Below are 23,250 nucleotides of genomic sequence, written 5' to 3' on the forward strand. Positions count from 1 at the left end.
AAGCCTTTTATTCCATCTTGGAGTGTAGCCACTTGACAGTGTTGTGATAGTTTGAGGTGGGCAGTGACGGGTCTCAGCCATACACACACATGAATCTGTTCTCCCACCAAATCCCTTCCTATCCAGTCTGCCACATAAAATTGAGCAGAGTTCCCTGTGTATTTCTTGATCACTAACTGAGCCTCCAGCTCTGGCTGGTCCTGTCAGTCATCTGAACTTTCTTTGTGGTGAGGGGTAGTTTCCTTCTCTGGCCTGAGTTTCTTTCCATTTATAAAATGAGGAGGCCAACGATCTGACCTCTGGGGGCAGGGTCTGTGAGTTAGGGGCACAAGGCAAGAATCTCGGCATCTCAGGGTACTTCCATACATACAGTGATCAGTAGCCTCAGTGAGGAGCAGTCACCCGAGAAGTGAAGTGATAAGGGGAAAGGATCTGTTCTAACTATTTGTCAGATAATGTCAGCATTAACCAAATAGCAACTGTTGGCTCTGGTCAGTCAAACATGGAGCTGCCGACTTCCTGAACATATGCTGGGTGTTGGGCAGTGAACGCAGGTGTTGATCAACACTGGTTGGTTAATGTCAATATTGACCTTAGGTTAGGATAGACCACAGCCATAGTAGCCTGAATGAAATGTACCCTGTTTCCTCTTGAGCATTTGTACTTCCATATTTGTCTGTTAGTCTCTTCTCCAGGAACATATGAAAGGCTAATTAAAGTCTGATTTAGTTTATTATATAATGAAGAACAGAGACTTGGGATGCTCATGAAGTTCTATTTTTGGCTCACTTGGCTGTCTTGAAATAATGATCTTATACAAACACTTGACACGGGCAGATATGGTAAACTGATTTCAATAAAGGGAGTTAATAGCTGCCACTTACTGAGAGCAGCTAGTATGTATCAGATCCTTCAAATACATTATCTTATTGACGCTCCAAAACCATCTTGTGAGAGTTATGATCTCATTTTATGGATAAAGAAACTGAGGCTCCAAAACAGTCTATAGCTTGCTCAAGTTCTCAAAGATGGAATCCAGACTTGAATCCAGGTTCTATCAGACTTCAGACTCTTCCCACTAACCTTGCTGATTCTGGAACAGATTCACTGTGAGAACAACAACAAAAAGTATTGGGTGGGCCAGAAAGTTCATTTGGATTTTTCCGTAAGATAGTATGGAAAAACCCAAACAGAGTTTTTGGCCAACCAACTCCTCAGCCCACCGTTTTGAGGTCAGCGCTGCCCACTGCCAGCAGCATGCGTCCTCAGGGATGAGCCGTGCGTGTTACCCTGTGCGTCTCCGTGAAGCCAGCGCCTCACGGAGCCTCTGGGACTGCAGACACCACGCTTAGCGGTTCTCATCCCATTGTATGGTCCTGCTTACAGCTCCCCGGGAGCCCCAGGGACACAGAGACTCTGATTGGCTCTGCCAGCCGCTCATTGTTTCCCATTTTCTCCCCACTGCAGAGTCTTGAGGCTGTCTCCTATAGAAGATCTTGCCACTCCCATTGTCCCTGCAGACTTTCCCACCATCCCAGGACCACGGACTCCGTTGCTTATTGTGGTGTGTTGGCTCAGCCTCAAGGACAGAGACCTTGAGCCAGCTGACAAGGCTGCTGGTGTCATTACTTCTAAGGCCACAAGCCATGCTTTTGGTTCCCGACACTTTTGAATACTCATCTCTCTCACCATCTCTCCTTCTTTTTAGCCACATGGTCTCCCAGACTCCCAGCAGCAGATTTTCCCGGACAGACAGTTTTGGCATAGAGCCAATCCTTGTCTCAGTGCCTGGATGACCTCAGTTACCAAGTCAACATGCCACGTAATGCCTGCTGCTGTGCTGCCCCCTGGTGGCCAGGGCGGGAACAGTGCTGTGCTAATCTGCACAGCCTGCCTCTTAAAGAACTGTGCAAAGACCCACGTCTACTTTCTAGACCAGAGAGTTCACAGGCTCGATTAAAACTAGTGTTGTCAGTGACTGTGGAAAGGCAGTGTGATCTGTAGTGATCTGCTGTCCGAGGCTAAAAACGGCTCTGATTTCTCATTTTGGCGAGAAAGAACAGCATGCAGTCAGTTGGCCTTAAGGGTTTTTCATGTACTTATTTGTTTTCCATCCTTCTACTTAATTGTCTCTGGTGTGGATGTTTTGAGGGTCTCCCTTTGAGGTCTGAAGTACTCTGGGTCAAGGTTAATGAAGACCTCCATCTTTCCAAGCATAGGCTTGGTTCTGGAACCTTCTAACATGTCATAGTCAGGGCTCCCCCGACAGTCCTCCTCAGCCTTCATGGGTCTCCAAGCTTTTGCCCTAGGATAAATTTGGGTTTGCATGAGGCTGCTATGTGTTTTAATATTCCGGTATATGGGAATTTGTATCATCAACCTGGAGACTAAACGTGGGAATAACACGGCATCTAGTGTCTGATTTCTAGAGGATAATGTGGCAGGAGGTGGGAGAGATTGGAGGGAGTCATGGGCATTCACGGGTGAAAAAGTGTTGATACTGAAAAGAAAACTAAGCCTGAGTTAACCTCTTTGTTTGATATTTTACGTTGATACGCAGAGCAAGAGGACATTTCATCCAGCCATACCAGCACTGTTAGTTGGGTGAATCCAGACAGATGCTGTGTGGATAGGTGGCATGCAAACCCTAACCAGAGGCCATTAGAGCAGGTGGGAACTCAGACCTTGGTTCCGTGATGTTATCAAGACTGGCCCCCTGTCCACAACCAGTACCACTGAAGACCTGGCTGCTGACACTCTTGCATTATCCACGGCTGTGTTCCTAAGTTATTTGCTCCAGACCTTCTCTCTGCATACTCCTTTGTCTCATCTTGATTCTCCCAGTCTCTGACATTATGGCTCATCATTTTCCTGCTAATTTCCCTGTCATATTTCATATTCAGCTCTTTTTCTCCATCCTCTTCCTCCTTATCATAGTTACCATTTTATTGAAGATTCACCATGTGCCAGGCACTATGCTAAGCAGTTCTGATGTCAGTTCAATTAAATCTTACTGTGCCTCTCTGACAGAGGTCCTTGATTATCTCCATTTTATAGGTGAGTACACTAATGCCACCATGGTCTGATCGAGATCACATAGCTAGCTGATAAGTGGCGGAGCAGGGACTTGGTCTCAGTTTATCCGATTATACCGCATTGCCTCCCTGTCTCACTGCTTCTGTAACTCGGTCTCTCTGGTTGACCTTTCTTGGGTCTTCCTGGGTCCAGCCTCACTGACCTGCATTGCTGCCTATATCTTAGAAACAGTGACCCAGCAAATGCCCCAGTGACTGAGGTTCCTGCGAGAATCATCTTGTTTCCCAGTCATCTTGGAATCAGAGTAGACTCTTGGGCATGGTGGTGTTAGGTCTAAGAACATCTCCTGGATACTGTTTGTTCTTAACACAACTCCGTAGAGGGCAGACCTCTTTCACAGATCCGTTCATGTACTCTGGGGCCCAAGAACCAAGTAACGAAGGATCAACTTGGTTCCTGACTCCTGCTTTTCACTTGCATATGGGCAGCAGAGTCTCAGAACCTCCTGCGAAGCCAGGGGCGTGTCCAGGGGACCTGTCGGGAGCCCAGACCACCCACATTAGCTGCTTGATCTGTTTGTTTCTCTCTCCTGTGAAAGGAGTGCTAGAGAGGATATATGAGGAAGAAGTGAAGCATCAGCCATCCCACAGCCTCTCATTCTCATGGAAGAGAGGTTTCATGAGCCAAGTTGAGCTGGTGAGATTCTCTGTGAGTTTATAAAATAGCTCTATTTGCTATTACTACACAAATTTATTTAATGAGGGAATGTATATAAGAAATACTGCAGTTCCTGGCAGCAAGTAAGTATTCAGTGAAGACCAGTTTCCTCTTCTTTTATCTTCTATAAGCTTCTTTTTCTTTGTAATAAAGTAATTTGGGGATGAAAGATATTCTAATGATGAGGACCCCATATTTATCATGTGGAGTGATTGTCTTGAGCTCACATACCCGGCACCAAAGTCCTGGTGTGCACACAGGATCCGGATGCAGTGTCGTCTCTCTGCCATAACTCCTGCTCGGCAAGGCGTGCTGTTGCTTCCCGGAGGTCTGACCTCGTCTCCATTGCCTTAGTCGTGTCTCTAGGAGTTTCTCAGGTGGCAAGCCTTCATCTCTGCCTTGGAAACATTCTTCTTACCTACAGAGTAGGACCTCCAACACTATATAAATGCATGAATCATAAAAATGGGGGTGAGTTAAGAAATTATCCAGCCTAATGGATTTCAAATGTACCCTAGGAGCATTTTGCTATCTTCAAATGAAATCTTTTCTAGAAATAGATATATTTGAAAATTTGTATAATATATATATGTATATAATTTACATTATATTATATCGACTTACATTATATTAATGTAAATCCTTTATGGAAGTACTTACATATTTATACTGTGCAGATAGGAAGAAAGAGAGAGATACGTGAGTGAGTTGTTGGTTTTAGCTGGTGTATGCGTGTGTATGTTTTGTGTGTTTGTGTGTTCATTCATACGTGTTCTCTTCTTGCCTTACCTGTTATGTGTGTGTATGTGTCTGTATATTTGTGTATACATATACACAGATGTGTGTATACTTGTGAATGAACCATAACTTCACAGATATGCAAATATATATATTTGCACACTCACACACATATGTGTGTATGTATGTCTCTGAATGATATGTTTCTGGAAAATACCTTGTTTGGAGAATTACCATAGTAAGGCCCTGTCATGCTGGAGACCTGGACTTAGGTGTAGGCAGAGTTGGCTTCTCTGGTTAAAAGGAGACAAGCAGAATAGAGACTGACCCCTTCCACAACCTCTAAGAACTTGATGTAACGACTAATATGCTAAGTCAGTTCAGTCATGTTCGACTCTGTGCGACCCCATCCCTGGGATTCTCCAGGCAAGAACACTTGAGTGGGTTGCCATTTCCTTCTCCAATGCATAAAAGTGAAAAGTGAAAGTGAAGTCACTCAGTCATGTCCGACTCTTCGCGACCCCATGGACTGCAGCCTACTAGGCTCCTCTGTCCATGGGATTTTCCAGGCAAGAGTACTGGAGTGGGTGCCATTGCCTTCTCTGAATGACTGATATAGGACAGTACTTTTTCATTAAAGATAAGAAAACAGGCCCAGGGAAAGACAGGGGCTTTTCTGAGGCCTCTTGATAAAAGAAACCTTGAGCCTAGGTCTTCCTACATCAAGTCCTGGGTCCTTTGCCTGCATCAGGTCACCTTTTTATTTTCTTCTTTGCTGCCCTTCATGGCACCTAATACTAGATACCTCATCCCCGTCGCATTATCTCGGTGCGTGTGGTGGGAGGACATGCCTTGTCTAAGGTGTGTGCTCTGCATGTCAGCGATGCCAGCCACGCCTCCCCCGTTCTTCTTTTGGGTCAGTGCTGCATGCTTTGAAGAGGAGGTCGTGCTAATGTCAGAGCCGGGAGGAGTCAGCAAAAGGACTCCTGCTGTCAAGGAAGAAGCCATCTCTCAGGACACAGCTTGGAAACTCTTGAGCACAGACAGCTGCCTTTGGGGGGGGGGGGAGTCAAAGACAGAGGCGAGGCCTGTCATAAGAACTAGGAATTGTGCCCTTCCTTATGGCTCTCCAGGTCTTCAGACCTGCTGCCATTTCATCCCCAGTAATCCAGGAGTGCAGGCATCCTCATTGGAGCAAACCGAGGCTGCCAGAGGTTCCATGATGGGCCCCGACCCACATGGACTGCCTGGAAGTGGCCGAGCCAACAGACTCGACCCCAGCTCCCTCCCAGAACTCCCAGTTATGCATCTTAGCACTGTGCTTTTCAGGGAGGGAGGTGGGCAAGGCCTGGAATGGAGCTTCAGTCGGCCTTGGCTTCCCTGCCTGTGGTGGAGCAGGAAAGGGCCAGAGGGACGAAGAAGAGAGCTAAATGGAGAGGGTGGGAAGGAAGATGTGGTGACCTCTAGCCCGAGCCAGTCGGGTAGGGCTGTTTGGGCCCTTCTGGCTGGGCCCCTCCTACCTGCCCCAGACACAGGCTCCTGTGGTCATTGGTGCCAGCCTGTTGGGGAATGTGAGCTCCCTGAGGACATGGCAGCCTTGTTCAGGGCTGCAGCCCCAGGTCTGCCCCACGGAGGGCAAAGGACGTTTAGTAGAGGAAGGACAGCTCTTAACAGAGGACTTGGGCCCTGGACATGTCTCCACCAGCTAGATCCTGTTATTTCCATCTTACAAGTGAGGGAATTAGATGTAACAAAGAGGTAAAGAATCATTTACGGAGCCCTCAGGAGTGGGTGAATGTCTAGTGGTGGGCAAAGTTGACAGTTGTTATATATGCCCAGCAGAGCTGGACTTTCCTGGAAATCAGGCTTAACTTTCCAGGGCACAGCCAGGCTGCCAGGCTCTGAACCCGGAGAGAAGTCTCATTAGCATTCAGAGGGTGAAGTCACCGTGGGGGCCGCCATCCAGGGCACTGGGAAGAGAGAGGCTGTGTTTTAATTATGCCCTGGACTTTTGAACAAATCCTTTTCTCTGCGTGTCTGAGCCCTAGAGACAACAACCTGCAGAAGTGTGCAGATGCAGCTGGGCCCACAGTAGCGCCCGTGCGGACTGTGTGCGCCTCTTCCCCTTGGGGTGCCCTCGGGGTAGTGAGAAGCAGTTAGGTGAGGTCAGCCTGGTCTTCACCCAGAGTGGGGGAGCTGGGGAAGAGAACGGAGACAAACAGGTCTGCCCCCTCTGCCAGGCCTCTGTACCCTCCCACCCCTGCCCATCGCGACCATTACAGGATCTGAGCCCAGGCAACGCCTGCCGCTTCCTCCAGCCGTTCCTGAGTCAATATGGTGGGATTTCTTTGCTGAGCTCCCCACAACCCTCCCTTTTCCAGCTTGGGGGAAGTTTTTGGAGTGGGGGTTGAAATTAAGAAGGGGAGGAGGAAGAGGAGGAGATTAACAGGGTAGAAGTTAGACAAGCACAGATGCCACCACCTGCGACTGGATTCTCAAGAGCTTGTTGACCCCCGGAGCATTTGCCTTGATTCTGTTTGACGGCTCCTTCCCGGGGAAGGGGAGCAGAAGGAGAGCTTGGGGACAAAGCGCGTTTGACCAGCTCCTGTTAAAGCCCTGATTCGTTTGCTTAGGTTGGCAAACAGTGTCTGGGGACTCGGGGCCGGGGATGAACTAGGTGGATTTTCTGTCTGATACACACGACATCCAGTGTTGGGGTGGGGGGTAAAGGCCATCATTCCAGGGCCTCGTGTGTGCCCTCAAGTTCAGACTTGGAGAGCAGAACCACCCAGAGCAGGCGGGGGAAGGGAGAGGGCATGGGCAGAGCAGCGGGGGCCTGGAGCTCTGTTTAGGGGGCTGTCACATACCTGCTTAGTGGTAAAGGAGCCACAGCAGCCCCCGAACTGCCCCCCCCAGCCTCAGCCTCCTTTCTGAAATTGAGAGGCAGAAGGCAGGCATATCAGGATGGGTGCTTCTCATGAGCGGCGGTGGTCAAGGCGAGGGGCAGGCTGGTGTCAGGGCCCGAGGTCTCGGCTAACAGTGAGGCTGCATATGTGCTTCTCATCCCGAGCTGTGCTGAGCCCCCTGCAGGCTGGCCTCTGTCCAGAGGCTGTTCCCTAGCAGACCCACAGCAGGCAGCTTCAGTCCCTTCTCCAGGCCTCGGCTTCCTTCACCTAGAGACTCCGGCCTTCCTCTCGCTTGTGCCAGTTCCTTTCTTGGTAATTCCTCGTTACCCACTTCTCCACTCTACCCTCAGAACTCTTCCCTTTGTCCAGGAAGTTGCCAGGATAAACACACTGTGCACGTGTGCGGATGGAGCCCTTTACTAGTGTAGCTTCAGCACTGAGTAGGGATTAACAGTTATAGGCAGGCTAGGGCTTTGCCCCCTATTGTGTGTTCATGAAGCACGGCTTCATATCATTCTTACATTCTGTTCCCTGAAGGTAAATCCCTCTGGGTAGACATTACCTGTTTGTTTCTTTGTTTGCTGATTCTCTCACTGTTATGGGAGCTCTGTAACAGAGGATGGAGACTGAGGATGAGGACTTTGTTTTGGATTATTTGGGCCTGCAACAGACACTCCAGGAGACTCTTAGCACGTGAATGCTGCTTGGGGGGGCTTCCTTCCCCCACCCCTCCGTTAGGACACAGAGTGTCTGGTGTAGTGTGTGGTGGATGCTTCTGAATCAATGAAAGAATGAATGGAAAGAAGGCTAAATGAGTGAGTGAGTGTGTGAAAGGACTTGTGGGATGGGACTGGCCACACTTAGGCCATCACGGCGGAGGGCCCCTCTATAGAGTAATGCTCTTGACCAAGATTTATTGAATGTGTCATAAAATGCAGATTCTCCTGCTGACTCCCTGACAGTCAGTCATCTCCTCTTCTGTGTTCTGGGACCCTCTGGTTATTTGGACATGTCTGTCTCTCTTATTAGCCTGAGCTCATTTCTGGAAGGGAATTATTTCATTAACCTTTATATCACTAGTACCTACTACCTCCTCCTGGCATAGATGCACACCCTCTTCATGGTTGGTTGAAAGTAAGTGAAATGAGATAAAAGTCCTGAAAGCTGGGCTGAATCCACTGAATGTCAGGCTCGGAAGCTGGGATGCAGTTTCTCTCTCAAAAACTAGATGATACTTCAGAATGCCCTGGGGAGCTTGTTAAAAATTCACATTCTGGGGCCCATCCATTTGCCTGCGATTGGAGTGGGCCTGGGCCTTTTTGTTATTGGTATTTTGTTTTGAATAGTCAGCCCTTGGGGACCCTGGGCAGCCTGCCTGGCACCAGTCTGTAGAGCATCCTTTGGGAACACTTTGCTGTGGACCACACCAAATACACTGGGTTTCAACTCACATTTCCTCCGAGGCTGCTCATCCTTCTTTTCTTAAGCCTTTGAGAGAGTGACTCAACTGAATTCTTTGGTTCAACCTCCTCAGGGAATAAAATCACCTAGAGTTAAAGCCTATTCCATTCCAAGTCTCCTTATCCCAGTTCTTGAAGTTCCTTTTGCGATTGACTTGAGACCTGGGCCTCAGCCGTCTTTCTCACAGACCTTGCTTCGCTTTTTCCCTGCTGCTAGGCTGTTTGCTGTCAAATGTGGGGGCTGCTTTGAGGCCATCGCACCCAACGAGTTTGTTATGCGGGCCCAGAAGAGCGTGTACCACCTGGGTTGCTTCTGCTGCTGTGTCTGCGAGCGGCAGCTCCAGAAGGGCGATGAGTTTGTCCTGAAGGAGGGGCAGCTGCTCTGCAAAGGGGACTATGAGAAGGAGCGGGAGCTGCTCAGCCTGGTGAGCCCAGCAGCGTCAGACTCAGGTGAGTGATGTGTGGTGGGCGGGAAGCCAGGGGGTAGGAGAGTGGGTTGTAGTGGCAGTCTGGATTGCTTTCTCCCTTAGAAGGCCACCACCAAGGCACCCTGGTTCCATGACAGGCAGGGCTGTGCATTCCAGCAAGTTTCTTTATAAGTTCAGAGTAAGTTCTTATCAGTCAGGTATTGCTGTGATGATACTGTGTAACAAAGTACCCCCAGATTCCTTGGCATACAGCCAGAAACATTTATTCACACATTTGCAAGTCTCTGGGTCAACAGAAGTGACCCTGCTTCACACTGAAAGTCTTCAAGTCTCCTAGGATCTGTTGATCTCAGCTGACCTTGGCTCTAGGCTATAGACCAGGTTCAAGTCTGCTCTGTGTGACTGGGTTCAGGCTTGAGAAGCAGCAGCTATGAGGCATGATCTCCTGGAAGTGGTAAAAGTGCAGGAAGGTATGCTTAACCATTCAATCACGTTTAAAACCTCTACTCATATAATGGCTGCAGGTACTGTGCTGGTCAAATCAAATTAGATGAAACCTGAAGTCTGGGGAGGGGAAATACACTGCATGCACCTCAAGGCCCTGACAGGGTAGAGATACATAAAGCTGTTAAGGAGAATGGTGAATTGGAACCAGTAATCCCATCAGCCACAGTCATGCTGAGCTGCGGTAGCCTTTGTTTCCTCACCTGTCAAGTGGGAAAGCTGGACTCTAACTAAGGCTTGGTGGGTCACATAAAGAAAGGATCTAGAATATATTTGCTTCGCTCACCTAAGACACACCCTCCCTGGAGAGGTTCAGAAACTTTTTGGATTGCGTTTCACAAGGCCAGAGAAATTTCAACTGCCCAGGTGAAGCATGGGATGCCTTCCCAGGGTGTCAGTCCCACGGTACAACATTTGTGTTAACCTGGCCTCCCTTTTTGTGGAAGAATCTTATAATCGAATGAGGTCATGTCCCTGTGAACTTAGTAGTTTTTGCCATTGCCAATTCTAGTCAAGTTCCATACCACTTACCATGGCTTACAGGGCCTCTGGAATCTCTCTGCTCATCTCCTCAGCCTCATGGGAGCCTCTGACCCCTCCCTCTATATTCAGCTCATATCTATGTCTCCCACTGACTTCCACATCTTAAGAGTTTATTCCCTCTCTGTCTCTTACTCACTCTTTAGTCTTGCCAGCGTATCCTTAAGCTTCTTTCTAAGACTGACTTCACGGAGGAAGACTGTTATTCCCTTGTGCCTGGGGGGTTTACCCTTACCCTCTCCTGCCGTGACATGGATCCCACTTGATTGGGGTTGCTTGTTTGATTGTTGTTCTTGCCAGACTGCTAAGCGCCATCAGGGACCACGTATATCTTTTTTATTTTTTATTTTTTTTACCACTGTGTCCGCAGGGTTTAAATGCTGAGGGTGATTGATAAAATCTGTTTTAAAAGATAAATAAACACATGGAACAGAAACCCTGTGGGGTGATGCTTGAGTTCAAGAGCTTTAGAGGCGGTCAGTTGGGGACCTCACCTTGGGTATGCCACTTAGATCTGTGAGACTTTGGGCAAGTTTTGGAACCTCTCCAAGCCCTAATCTTTATAGCTGTAAAATGGTGATCATGGTGTCACGGTTATCATGGTGTTAATGCTGATCATGGTGCCTTATATTGGGGAATAAAATATAAATTCATATTAACAGTCTGGTGTTTAGTACGTGCCAGGGCATGCTGGTGCTGGCATCTTCATCACAGTTGTGTTTTGTTTCCTTTCCCTCCTGAGGGTTGGTTCTTCTTGCCCGACTCTGACTGCAGCCTCAGGTAAGCTGATACCAGGACAATCCCAGCTTCTGTTGGATTCATTGGACTTAAGTTTTCCTGTATGTTTTAATTTGGGGGAAGTTCCTCCTATTGAACATCTCACTCTGGGGTAGCTGGGCCCACTCTAAACAGCTGCTTAGCAGATCAGCTCGTCCTGTCTTTTCCTTCGGTGCCGTCCTGTACCCAACCACTGGGCCTCTGCTGTGCTATATTGCAAAATCTTCAAATTCGCAAGGGGCTTAAGTGCTATGGGGATCAGAATACCAGCGTGACCTTAGAAAGACATGCAGACCCAGAAGGACATACCATTCTTTCTCACACGGAAATAAATGCTGCGGTCTAGCCTTCCTTGGTACCCAATTGTGTGACTCTTGATGACTGTTTTCCAATTATAGATTTTAATTGGGTACAAACATCAGTGTACTGCCTCCTCCCCACACACAAAGACAAAAGAAGCTGGATCTAAGGACCATTAAAAGTGCAGCATTCAAGACTAGTGGTTGCCCAGGGGGAGGTTGGAAGGAGGAGGGATGGATTGGAAGTTTGGGGTTAACAAAAGATGCTATTATATATAGAATGGATAAATAACAAGATCCTACTGTATAGCACAGGGAACTGTATTCAATATCCTGTGATAAATCATAATGAAAAAGAATTTTTAAAAGAATGTATATATATATATATGTGTGTGTGTGTGTATATATGTTATATATGTGTGTGTGTGTGTGTCTGTGTGTGTCTGTGTGTGCTTCCCTGATAGCTCAGTTGGTAAAGAATCTACCTGCAATGCAGGAGACACCGGTTTGATTCCTGAGTCAGGAAGATCCACTGGAGAAGGGATAGGCTATCCTTTCCAGTATTCTTGGCTTCCCTTGTGGCTCAGCTGGTAAAGAATCTGCCTGCAATCCCAGAGACCTGGGTTTGATCCCTGGGTTGGGAAGATCCCCTGGAGAAGGGAAAGGTTACCCACTCCAGTATTCTGGCCTGGAGAATTCCATGGACTGTGTAGTCCAGGGGGTTGCAAAGAGTCAGACACGACTGAGCGACTTTCACTATATATACATATATACGTATGTGTGTATATATACAGCTTCCCTGGTGGCTCAGTCAGTAAAGAATCTGCCTGCACTGCAGGAGACCCGGGTTCAATCCCTGGGTCGGGAAGATCCGCTGGGGAAGGAAATGGCAACCCACTCCAGCATTCTTGCCTAGAAAATCCTATGGACAGAGAGGTCTGGCGGGCTACAGTCCATGGGGTCACAAGAGTTGGACACGACTTAGCAACTACATCACCACATATGTGTGCATAATTGAACCATTCTGCTGTAAGTGCAGCATAAATTGATACAACACTGTAAGGCAACTATACGTCAATTAAAAAAATAGTATAATGTTCAGAGCAGGCAAACTGCAATAGGTCAACAAGCCACTTCTCTGGTCACATTTTTAGCAATATGTTTCCTGGCTCTAGGCATTTGTTTTTGAGGCTGATATTGACAAACTGGAGCTTTCCAGTTCACTTATTCATGCACTTGTTCAGTAGATGTATCTTGGGTGTTTGCTTTATGCCAGGCATGGTGTCAGGCTGTAAATGACAAGAATAGTCCTCAATCCATGTCAAATTAAGGAATAGTAGATATTTAGGCTAGAAAAGTAGAGAGTAAATGGAGACATAATTATTGACTTCAAATGGTTGGACCAGACTTGTTTTTTTTACCTAGCTTCAGAAAAAAAAAATAGAATCCATTCAATTCTTTAACAAAAACCATTGAGTGTTTATACTATACATGAAGAGACAAAGGGAAGCAATTTTGACTTGACATAGGAAATGTTATGATGTCATTCTAATTATTAGGTCTCACACAGTATAGATGGTTGGATGGCATCACCAACTCAAAGGACATGGGTTTGGGTAGATTCTGGCAGTTGGTGATGGATAGGGAGGCCTGGTGTGCTTCAGTTCACGGGGTCAGTCAGACACGACTGAGCGACTGAACTGAACTGAACTGAACACAGTATAACTACTTCCCCGGTGGCTCAGCAATAAAGAATTGTCTCCAAACAGGGGCTGTGGGTTCAATCCTTGGCTCAGGAAGATCCTCTGGAGAAGGAAATGGCAACCTACTCCAGTATTCTTGCCTGCCATGGGGTGGCAAAAGATAGGACTTATCAACTAAGATAGTTGCTAAGATAGGACTTAGCAACTGATCAACAACAACAACAGTGTAACTGCTCAAGAGACAGACCCCAGCTGTTGAAAGTTACATTGGTTAGGTGGGTGGGGAAGATGATGCCCTGTTGCCTGCTTCAGCTCTAATAATCTATCATTGTTTTTTTGCAGCTTTAAATAAAATGACATTAGGGTTTTAATCAGAATCAAATATCTTATCTACCACTCACTTTGTCAATTGTATAAATGTTGCCTATCTTGTGGCATAAAATGTTTTGTGCACCAAAGCCAGAATTACTAATGAAAGGACCAACTTCTTGAGAATTTTGGGTTGCAAGTTTTAATTCTTTTGTTCCTTTAAGAAGGCTTAGCATGATGCCAAGAAAAAAGTGATCAATAAATACCTAAAGAGTTAAATTAAATCTTCAAGGAAAGAAGTTCACCTCATCTTAGGGGTTTAGAGAAAGCAAACAATTTCAGGATCTGTCCCAGTACAAATACGGTTACTCCTCTCATTTCTGTCCTGAGCACTTTACATATTGTAGGTGCTTGATAAATATTTATTGAGTGATGATTGAATGAATGTCCTCTTTAACATTTATATCAATAACTTGAAGACTCTGAAGGCAGGTTTATTCAATTAGCAGATGACACAAACCTGACAGGGAACACTGGTGTGGCAGCTGGTATTTGCCATGTTCAAAAGGATTTTGACAAGCTACCAGAACAGTAGAGAGTCAGCAAAATGAGATCTAACCACTGCGTTCCAAAATTCAACAGTATGTATATGCTGCTGCTGCTACAGGGCCTCTTTCCATGGAATTTCGCATGGGGTTTTAGTTGATCATAAAGTCAATAGGCACCAAAAAGGCTATAAGCTGCATTACTGGAACTAAATTGCTAGAACTAGAACAGTTACTGGAACTAGAACTATAATATCCTGGACCTCATCCACTTCAGACGCCCAGCAGGAGCTCTCATTCAACCTCTGTTTGAGCCTGTCCAACCACAGGGAGTTCTTGACCTCACATTCTGAGTGTGGACTGTCAAATTGTTCCATTGAACCCAAGTATCTATTTCCATGTGGAACATTAGCTTTGGCGTTAGTTCCTCTTTCAGGAACTCAAAGGATGCAGTAGTCTCCCTGACATGTGACAGCCCTTCGAGTTAGAGACAGAGTCCCTTAGGCTCCGTAAAGCTTTCCTTTTTTTCCTTATTCTTTCACTATCCCTTAGGAAAGACTCTTCACTCTATCTATAAAGATATTGTATTCTCTTTAGAATGTACCACCCAGAAGGGGATAAAATCCTCCATATATAGTCTGAACCAGCACCGTGTTATTATTACTGCTTGTCAGGGACATCATATTCTATTGATGTCATTAGCTTTTTTGACCCAGGGAAGAAGGTGGGGACTTGGGGGCTCACTGTATGCAATCATGGTTCCTGGCTTGTCCATGTTGCATTTCCTAATTATCTAGCCCTCTTATTGTCACATTTCTTTCAACATCAGAGTTCATCTAAGAATGTCTTGTATAGTGGTTTTTTAAAACTTTCAAAAGTTTGAAATAAAATTTTAGATTTATAGAGCAATTGCAAAGTGGGACAGATATTCCCATACATTCTTCACCCATTTCCACCTAATGTCAACATTTTACATTTAAATGTACATTTTGATAAATGTACCATGTAAACCAAGAAATTAACATTGGTTCAGAACTATTAACTCTAGCTTATTCAGTTTCAAGATATTTCCTATTAATGTCTTTATTCATTGCAGAATCTAATCCAGGATACCACATTGCATTTAGTTTTATGTTATATTTGTGTTAAATTGCCTTTTTCCTTCATTTTTGAGATCACCAGAAATGCCTAGTCAGAATTTCATTTTTGCCCCTCCCTCCAGCTGTATCTGTTATGTTTTATTTCCTTTTAGCATTTCTTACCATGGGGCCAAGCTGTATTTTTGCTTAGTTGTTTTGGGGTTTGTTTGCTTACCATTTAAAAATTTTCTGAACTGAAGAAGAGACTGCATTTTAGATTGTGCTGAGGATTTCTTCCTTGTCTAAGGTTTCCTTCCAGGATTCAAACCATTACACCCTCTTGGTTTACCAGCTCTTTTTTGGTCAGACCAGAATCCAAGAATAGCTGGCCCTGCATTCCTTCTTAAAGTTAAAACTGTCAGCAGCCTAAGGCAGGATTCTTTTTGATGCTCTGCTTCTATAGAGGCATTTTCCCAGAAGAAGCCTGGGTCATGAAGTCCCATCATGAGAAACCTTTCTTCAAAGGAAGCATTATGTTGTAGAAGACTACAGCAATTCCATCAACAGCCTCTGTTGATCCACTGGTCTGGACCACACTGAAAGGCATCTGCTGCCTCTCTCCTTATGGTCTGCATTCACCTGGTCCGAATGCAGTGCCTGGCATGCGGTAGATACCCAATAAATGTTTATTGATCATATGAATAAGTTACCTTTGTCCTGTCCACATTAGCCTCTGTGATCCTTATCAGAGAAACACCAGCCTCCGGTATGACTTTCTTCTTACTGGAGCAGGAGTGGATATTCCTCACCCATACCAGAGTCTGTGAATCCTTCTTCCTTCTTAATTTTTCTTAGGATGTGGGATATTGCTGCTTGGCATGATTCAGATGACTCTTACTGTTCTCATTGTGGAATACATCTCTTCTCTTCTGAGTCAGGTTCATTCCCACCACCATTTAGATGCTGGTTTTCATTTCCTCCTACAACCTTGGAATTGATTTTTTTTTTTTAATTCATTACAGAAATATTCCAGCCTATCTTGGAAGTCTCCTTGTTCTTCAATAAATTAGAATAGAAAGTCAGTGGTTACCTCATGAATTCTGGAAAATGCCCCACTGTCCTGTGGGATTATCTTGTCAGTTCATGGTCATGAATTTTAAAATGCAAGGAAAAGTCAGCGCGGTGTATGAGTTAGACTCATGCTCCACATTGTAGTACAAAGTTAGACAGGTCTGAATTTGGGTTGTGCCTATACTCACAAGCATTGTGACCTTGGGAAAAATTATAGGTTTGGCAAAAATTACAGCTTGGAGATTTACAATTTGTAGCAGGTTTGGTTCCAGACCACCTTAATAAAGAGACTGTCTCAATAAAGTGCGTCACAAGAATTTTTTTTTTTTTTTTTTTTAATATTATTTTATTAGTTGGAGGCCAATCACTTTACAACATTTCAGTGGGTTTTGTCATACATTGACATGAATCAGCCATATAGTTACATGTATTCCCCATCCCGATCCCCCCTCCCACCTCCCTCCCCACCCGACTCCTCAGGGTCCTCCCAGTGCACCAGGCCCGAGCACCTGACTCATGTATCCCACCTGGGCTGGTGGTCCGTTTCACCATAGATAATATACATGCTGTTCTTTCAAAACATCCCACCCTCACGTTCTCCCCCAGAGTTCAAAAGTCTGTTCTGTATTTCTGTGTCTCTTTTTCTGTTTTGCATACAGGGTTATCGCCACCATCTATCTAAATTCCGTATATATGTGTTAGTATACTGTAATGTTCTTTATCTTTCTGACTTACTTCACTCTGTATAATGGGCTCCAGTTTCATCCATCTCATTAGAACTGATTCAAATGAATTCTTTTTAACGGCTGAGTAATATTCCATGGTGTATATGTACCACAGCTTCCTTATCCATTCATCTGCTGATGGGCATCTAGGTTGCTTCCATGTCCTGGCTATTATAAACAGTGCTGCGATGAACATTGGGGTGCACGTGTCTCTTTCAGATCTGGATTCCTCAGTGTGTATGCCCAGAAGTGGTATTGCTGGGTCATATGGCAGTTCTATTTCCAGTTTTTTAAGAAATCTCCACACTGTTTTCCATAGTGGCTGTACTAGTTTGCATTCCCACCAACAGTGTAAGAGGGTTCCCTTTTCTCCACACCCTCTCCAGCATTTATTGCTTGTAGACTTTTGGATAGCAGCCATCCTGACTGGCGTGTAATGGTACCTCATTGTGGTTTTGATTTGCATTTCTCTGATGATGAGTGATGTTGAGCATCTTTTCATGTGTTTGTTAGCCATCTGTATGTCTTCTTTGGAGAAATGTCTGTTTAGTTCTTTGGCCCATTTTTTGATTGGGTCGTTTATTTTTCTGGAATTGAGCTTCAGGAGTTGCTTGTATATTTTGGAGATTAATCCTTTGTCTGTTTCCTCATTTGTTATTATTTTCTCCCAATCTGAGGGCTGTCTTTTCACCTTACTTATAGTTTCCTTTGTTGTGCAAAAGCTTTTAATTTTCATTAAGTCCCATTTGTTTATTTTTGCTTTTATTTCCAATATTCTGGGAGGTGGGTCATAGCGTCACAAGAATTTTTAGGTTTCTCAGTGCATATAAAAGTTATGTTCACACTGTATTGTAGTCTGTTAAGTGTATAGTGGCATTATATCTAAAAACACGATGTATATGCCTTAATTAAAAAATACATTACTGCTTAAAATATGCCCAGGTACAATAGCAACATCAAAGATCACTGATCACAAATCACCACAACAAATATAATAATAATGCAAAATTTTGAAACACTGTGAGAGTTACCAGACAGTGACAGAGACATGAAGTGAGCACATACTGAGACAAATACAAGACACCAACATACTTGTTCATTGTGGGGCTGCCACAAGCCTTCCATTTGTTTTTAAAAAAAGCAATATCTGCAAAGTGCAGCAAAGTGATACACAATAAAATGAGGTTTGCTTGTACTTCTCTATAGGACTCTATTTCTTAATCAGTAAAAGTGGATTATAATACTTTTGTGAGTTGCTGTAAGAAGTCAGAGAGGTAACGCGTATCAGCGGTTTGAAATTTGGTGCGTGCGTGCTAAGTCGCTTTAGTCATGTCTGACTCTTTGCGACCCTGTGGATCCTGCCAGGCTCCCCTGTCCATGGGATTCTCCAGGCAATAAGTCAGAGTGGGTTGCTTATACCCATTAAGTAGTATCAGTATTATCTGCTGGTGCAGAGGCTAGCATACTTCTGGATAGCTCACAGCTCATAAGCTTATTTCCCCAAAGATCTATCATTTTACAAACGTCTCATCTCCTGTCTTTGCACTTCTATTTTAGATGCTTCTGGATGGCCGACCTGAGGGCACCTCAGGGTAGGCCTGTCATTTGGGGTGGCTAGGCTGACGGACTGGAGAGGGATCAACTCACTCCTTGGGCCTTCGTGTCTCAGAGGTGCTGTCCAGTCTCTGAATGTTAGATCTAGTGTTGCACCCTGAAAAGTCAGTTCAGAAGAGCAGGAGGAAATGGTCTTGCAGTCACTTCTGGGCCTCAGGAGGCATTTCAGGCAGGAATGGGAAGGGGATACTGAGCCTAGCCCCCATGCTCTCCAGTCCACTCATCTGTGAGTCCAGGAAGGATGCCGATCTGGACAGTCACCCGTTAGAGGATGCATGCATCCCTGCGGGGCCTCCTAGCATTGCTCTGTTACATGCCAGGATCTGTTTCTGTCCTTCAGGTAGCCACCTAACCAACTTTAATCCAACAGATATTTCTCATGAACCCCTATGCTGTGTCCGGCCCTGTCCTAAATGCCGTGTTTTAGTTGCAGAAAAAGAAGGGCAGAGGAATCCGGGAATACTGAGCAACAGAATTCAGAAAAACATCTCAAAGCCAGTGCCTTAATACTGGGGGCCAATGAGGCCAACCTTGTTAATATACAAGGGCTGAGAGCTAGGAAAAAGGATATAGCCTAGAGCCTTGTCATCCTTTTCGTTAAGAAACAAGGGGGTGAGCCACTAAAAATAAAAGCAAAAACAAAAAATCTTGAGTAGATGTTAAAATACTCAGATGAACATTATTCTTGTTAAGAAATACATTTAAATTCTGTTTTATATTTTCTTGTAAAGCAGTGTGTTCAAGATTCCTCTACAAGAGCATTTTCTTGAAAAATTTAACTGTGGCTCAGTAAAAAATACTTTTTAAAAGTCATGCCCTATCATACACATTCATGTGTGTATGTGAAATAAAAATTCAACTCCTAGATTGACTTACTGCTTAACCTACATGCTGATTTTACCCATTACATTTTTTTTTTAGTTCTAGTCTTAGGCTCCTCTATTAATTTCATAATCTGTTTATGGATCATGGCCTGAAATTTGAAAAATACTGCTTCACAGGACAATTACTTTCAAACATATTCCCAGGTTTTAGAACTATAAATTCTTTGACTCTCAAGCCAATAAATATGTTTTAATCTTCTGCATATACCCACACTGTGTCAGGTGCTAAGACTAAAACCAGAGACACAGAAAATATCGCCTGGCCCCAAAGACTTGGCTCAGTGCCTTATAGAGTAAACATGTGATAACTGTTATCTGTTTTCATTTTTGTTGGTATTATTAAGGAGACATGAATAGCACACATATTTATATCATGACTAGCACAAAGGTCTTCATGGACATTTTTGATTTATTAATCTGGCATCTGTGGATAGCATGCAAGAGGCAGATATAATTGCCTGAGTCTCTCAGGTTTTTTTCCAAAATCAAGTTTTGTCTCTTGTTGGTATCCCAGCCATGAAACTGACTACCAGAATTATTGGTTGCCCTCAGTCTGAGGCCCCATGCTTCTTTTCTCTTCTGAACCTTTGTCTTCTAGTGTATTTGTTTTGTCTTCATGTTATAAATGGAGAAATAAGGACACAGGATACTTGAGTCAGAGGTAAGCCAAAATAAGAACTTAATTCTACCAATTACCAAGTCAGGACACTTGATACTCAGCCTTTGCTGTAATTGTGAGTTGGGCAGAGTTTATCTTTGGTGCTTGAAAAGTTACAGGCAATACATAAATTGAGATGATGATGCATTATCTCTTTTCCACTGAACTGTAATTTAATTTCAGATATGTCCTCTCACTTAATAATTTTGGTTAAAAACCAGAATTTAAAATGAGCACAATGGCTGCAGATCATATTTCATCTGTAATAGTGTTCTGTGTGCATTCATTTCCTTTGCACAGTCCCTGTAAGAAAAACAGTTGGTCAAGTGGACAGTTGATCATTGTGATCTTTGCTTGGTGATGATGTTATCAATTACGGACCCTCACTCTGCACATGGCATTGCCTTACGCATTTTACATGAATGGACTGACCTAACTGTTATATCAAGCCGATGAGGAATGTTATGATTATTCCCATTCTATAGATTAGGAAGATAAGCATGGACAAATTATTAATATTCTTAAATTCTATAGCTAGTAATGAAAAGAGCCAGCATTCAAACTCAGGTAAACTAGCTCCAGAGCCAGATTCATTAAGCATTAGGCTGTGTTGCCTGGTTGATAAAAATATGTACACGTATATTAAAATTTTGTTCTCATGTTTCACGGACAGTTCTCCCTGCTGGCTATGACAGGGCTCCAGGTGTTCGGTCGGACTCACTACCTGAGAGACCCCAACTGCAGAATCTTTTCACACACGATAAAAACAAGCGATAAAGCAAGGAGATAAAGTGATAAAAACAAGGAGATTTTAACTGAGTCTCCACTCTTTCAAATCTATCATAAGTTTGCCTTCTGTCCTAACCTCTGGTTCTTCTTTAATAATTAACCCCTATCACTGTACAGCACATGCACACCTTTTAGAAGGAAGTAGGAGGCTTGCAAGGATCCAAAGCAAACATGGTGTGTGAATGTGGAAGTACTTTAAAAGTTTGCTTAAGATACTATTTTTTTGTTTGTTTGTTTTTACAACTACTCAGTAAATTTCTATTCTGTTCCCTATGGCTTATTTGATGACAGCAGGAAAAACCAGTTGCTCTTTTTGTGCAGATGAGAATTATCAGCCATGCAAACCAGAGTCCTTGTGAACAGGCTTCTATAGGCTGACCTGGACTATCCTACCATCTGTTATAACCCCTTTTTCAGAAGAAATGCACTTAGATTTGTTTTTCCAGTAGCAGTGATGATATTTGTGCTTCTATTCACCTTTTTATTGACTCCTTTTTGGGTACAAGGGCAGGGCTTTGTGGTGTGGCTGGTGTATGCTAGGGGTGAAATCTCTGGTCATGCAGAGCCAACCCATGACTTTGACCTTTCATGACCTGAGCTAAATAATCAGATATTCACTTTCCTCTACTATCATGTATCAATAGTAAAGATGGGGGAGGAAGTGCAGAAAAGACACTGGTTTTCTTGCACTGGCATTCCAGCTAAGCCCATCAACTTTTAGATTTCCAACCAAGAGTTTTCATGCTGAGTCTGAAGAAGCTTTACTGAGTAAAAGGAAGAATCACCTCCAGTATTTCCATGTGCCCTGGTAGTAGTGACCTAGGAAAAACCCAGTGTCCAGTTTACTAAGGATTGGTGGCAAACCAGGTGATGGCTTCCTTTGAGTACTTTTATATTTGATGCTGTGAAAGTATATGGAAGGCTGAGGATTTAAGAACCATTTGGACTCTTAGTTGTCTAAATCCAGGTTTGCACGCCAGGATCCAGAGCCATGCTTTTTTCCTCTTGGGGATGTGAATAGGGTTTTGAGCAGCATGTACATGTGTGCAACTGGGTCGGATCAGTAGACCCAGCTGATGTTCAAGGTGAGTGTCCGGGTATTCCTTCTTAGGAATTCTTAAGGATGGGAAAGCAGTGACTGAACCCACTCAGCATCCATTTCATCCACAGAAATGTACTGAGTGCCTGCCTTGGGCAAGGACTGTGTTTGGGGCCTGGGGGAACATACAGAAGTGTGTGAGGTTTGACTAATGAGCAAATATCGTGGAGCGCCCAGTGTAGCAGCCTGTCTCAGGTGGTGAACTGAGAGCTCTGCTGTCAGGTAACATTCCAACAGGCGGTGGGGCGGCCGGAGGAGGGAGATGGTCCATAGCCATAACCAAAGACTGTATGTTCAAATGAGAGTTATTCTTCAAAGTAGACACTCAGTATGACTTATTATACTTATGTATGTAAAAAAATACTTTGGATTCCTGTGGAGTGGGCCTTGAGGATTTAATAAGTCTGGGGTGAAAGCTCCCTGGTTCAATCTGATGTACAGACTCAAGGTTGAGAATCACAGGTCCAGCTGAAGGTGAAGTTCAGGGGGACAGAGCGGGGGCTTGTCAATCAACTGCAGAGCTTTGATGCTGAACCAGAGAGATTCTAGAATTAAGACGGAAGGCAGCTTTTTCAGCAGAGTGAGAAGGGTGGTGAGATTTAGCAAAAAAACAAAAACAAAAAAATCTAGTTAAATTTGAATTTCCCATAAATAGTGAATAATATTTTTGGTATGACTGTGTCTTCTATCATATAAAATCACTGTTTCTCAGAAATTCAAATTCAACTCTGTGTCCTATATTTTACCTGGCACCGCTAGACGTAGCAAGAATCTAGTGGGGAGGGTGGTGACCAACGGGATGGTGATTGGTGCTGGAGACTGCACAGGTGTATAAATATACGGTCGACTGATTGACTGGTTGGTTGATGCTAGCCAGATAGGGAGAAATGTAGTTCTGTTCCCAAGATCCCCGATTTCTCCTCCGTGTATGGCTTTGTGTGTATCTCCTGCTGTGTGTGGCTTGGCCGCAATGAGGCACGAGGAGGCTTCCCCTCTCGGGCCTCGGAGGAAGGCGGCGGCGGGGTGGGAATCTTCCGTCACCGTGGCAACTCCCTCCTGCAGTCAGCTCACAACAGTTTGAGTGACGCCGCCTGCTAGACGCTGACCAGCCCCATTTCTTTTCTTTCACGGTCTCGTTTGGTTTTTTTTCTCCCCCCTCCGAGTGCTCAGGCTGAGCCAGCAAGCCCGGGCGGGGCTCCCGGTGCCATCCGGCCGGGAGGGAGCTCAAGGTGCCGGGCGTCCCAGGCCATGCGGGCGCCGCGTTCACCCGCTCCTCCCAGACCCTTGAGAAACGTAGAAGGGCGAGCGCAGAAACACTCCGACGGCAGTTTTATGAGAAAATGCAGATAAAGAGCCCGGCGGTAGGGCC

General features: G+C 44.7%; 1 protein-coding gene across 1 annotated transcript in view; it reads left to right on the top strand.

The window, feature by feature from the left end:
* LMX1A (LIM homeobox transcription factor 1 alpha) overlaps window positions 1-23,250 on the top strand; it is a 166,616-nt gene that overhangs the window by 103,634 nt on the left and 39,732 nt on the right. The window contains exon 4 of the mRNA XM_065924851.1: window positions 9,075-9,307. Coding sequence (XP_065780923.1) covers window positions 9,075-9,307 — 233 coding nt within the window. The remainder of the gene's footprint in view (window positions 1-9,074; window positions 9,308-23,250) is intronic.

This window comes from Muntiacus reevesi, chromosome 1 (genome assembly GCF_963930625.1).
Source record: "Muntiacus reevesi chromosome 1, mMunRee1.1, whole genome shotgun sequence".
NCBI lineage: Eukaryota > Metazoa > Chordata > Mammalia > Artiodactyla > Cervidae > Muntiacus > Muntiacus reevesi.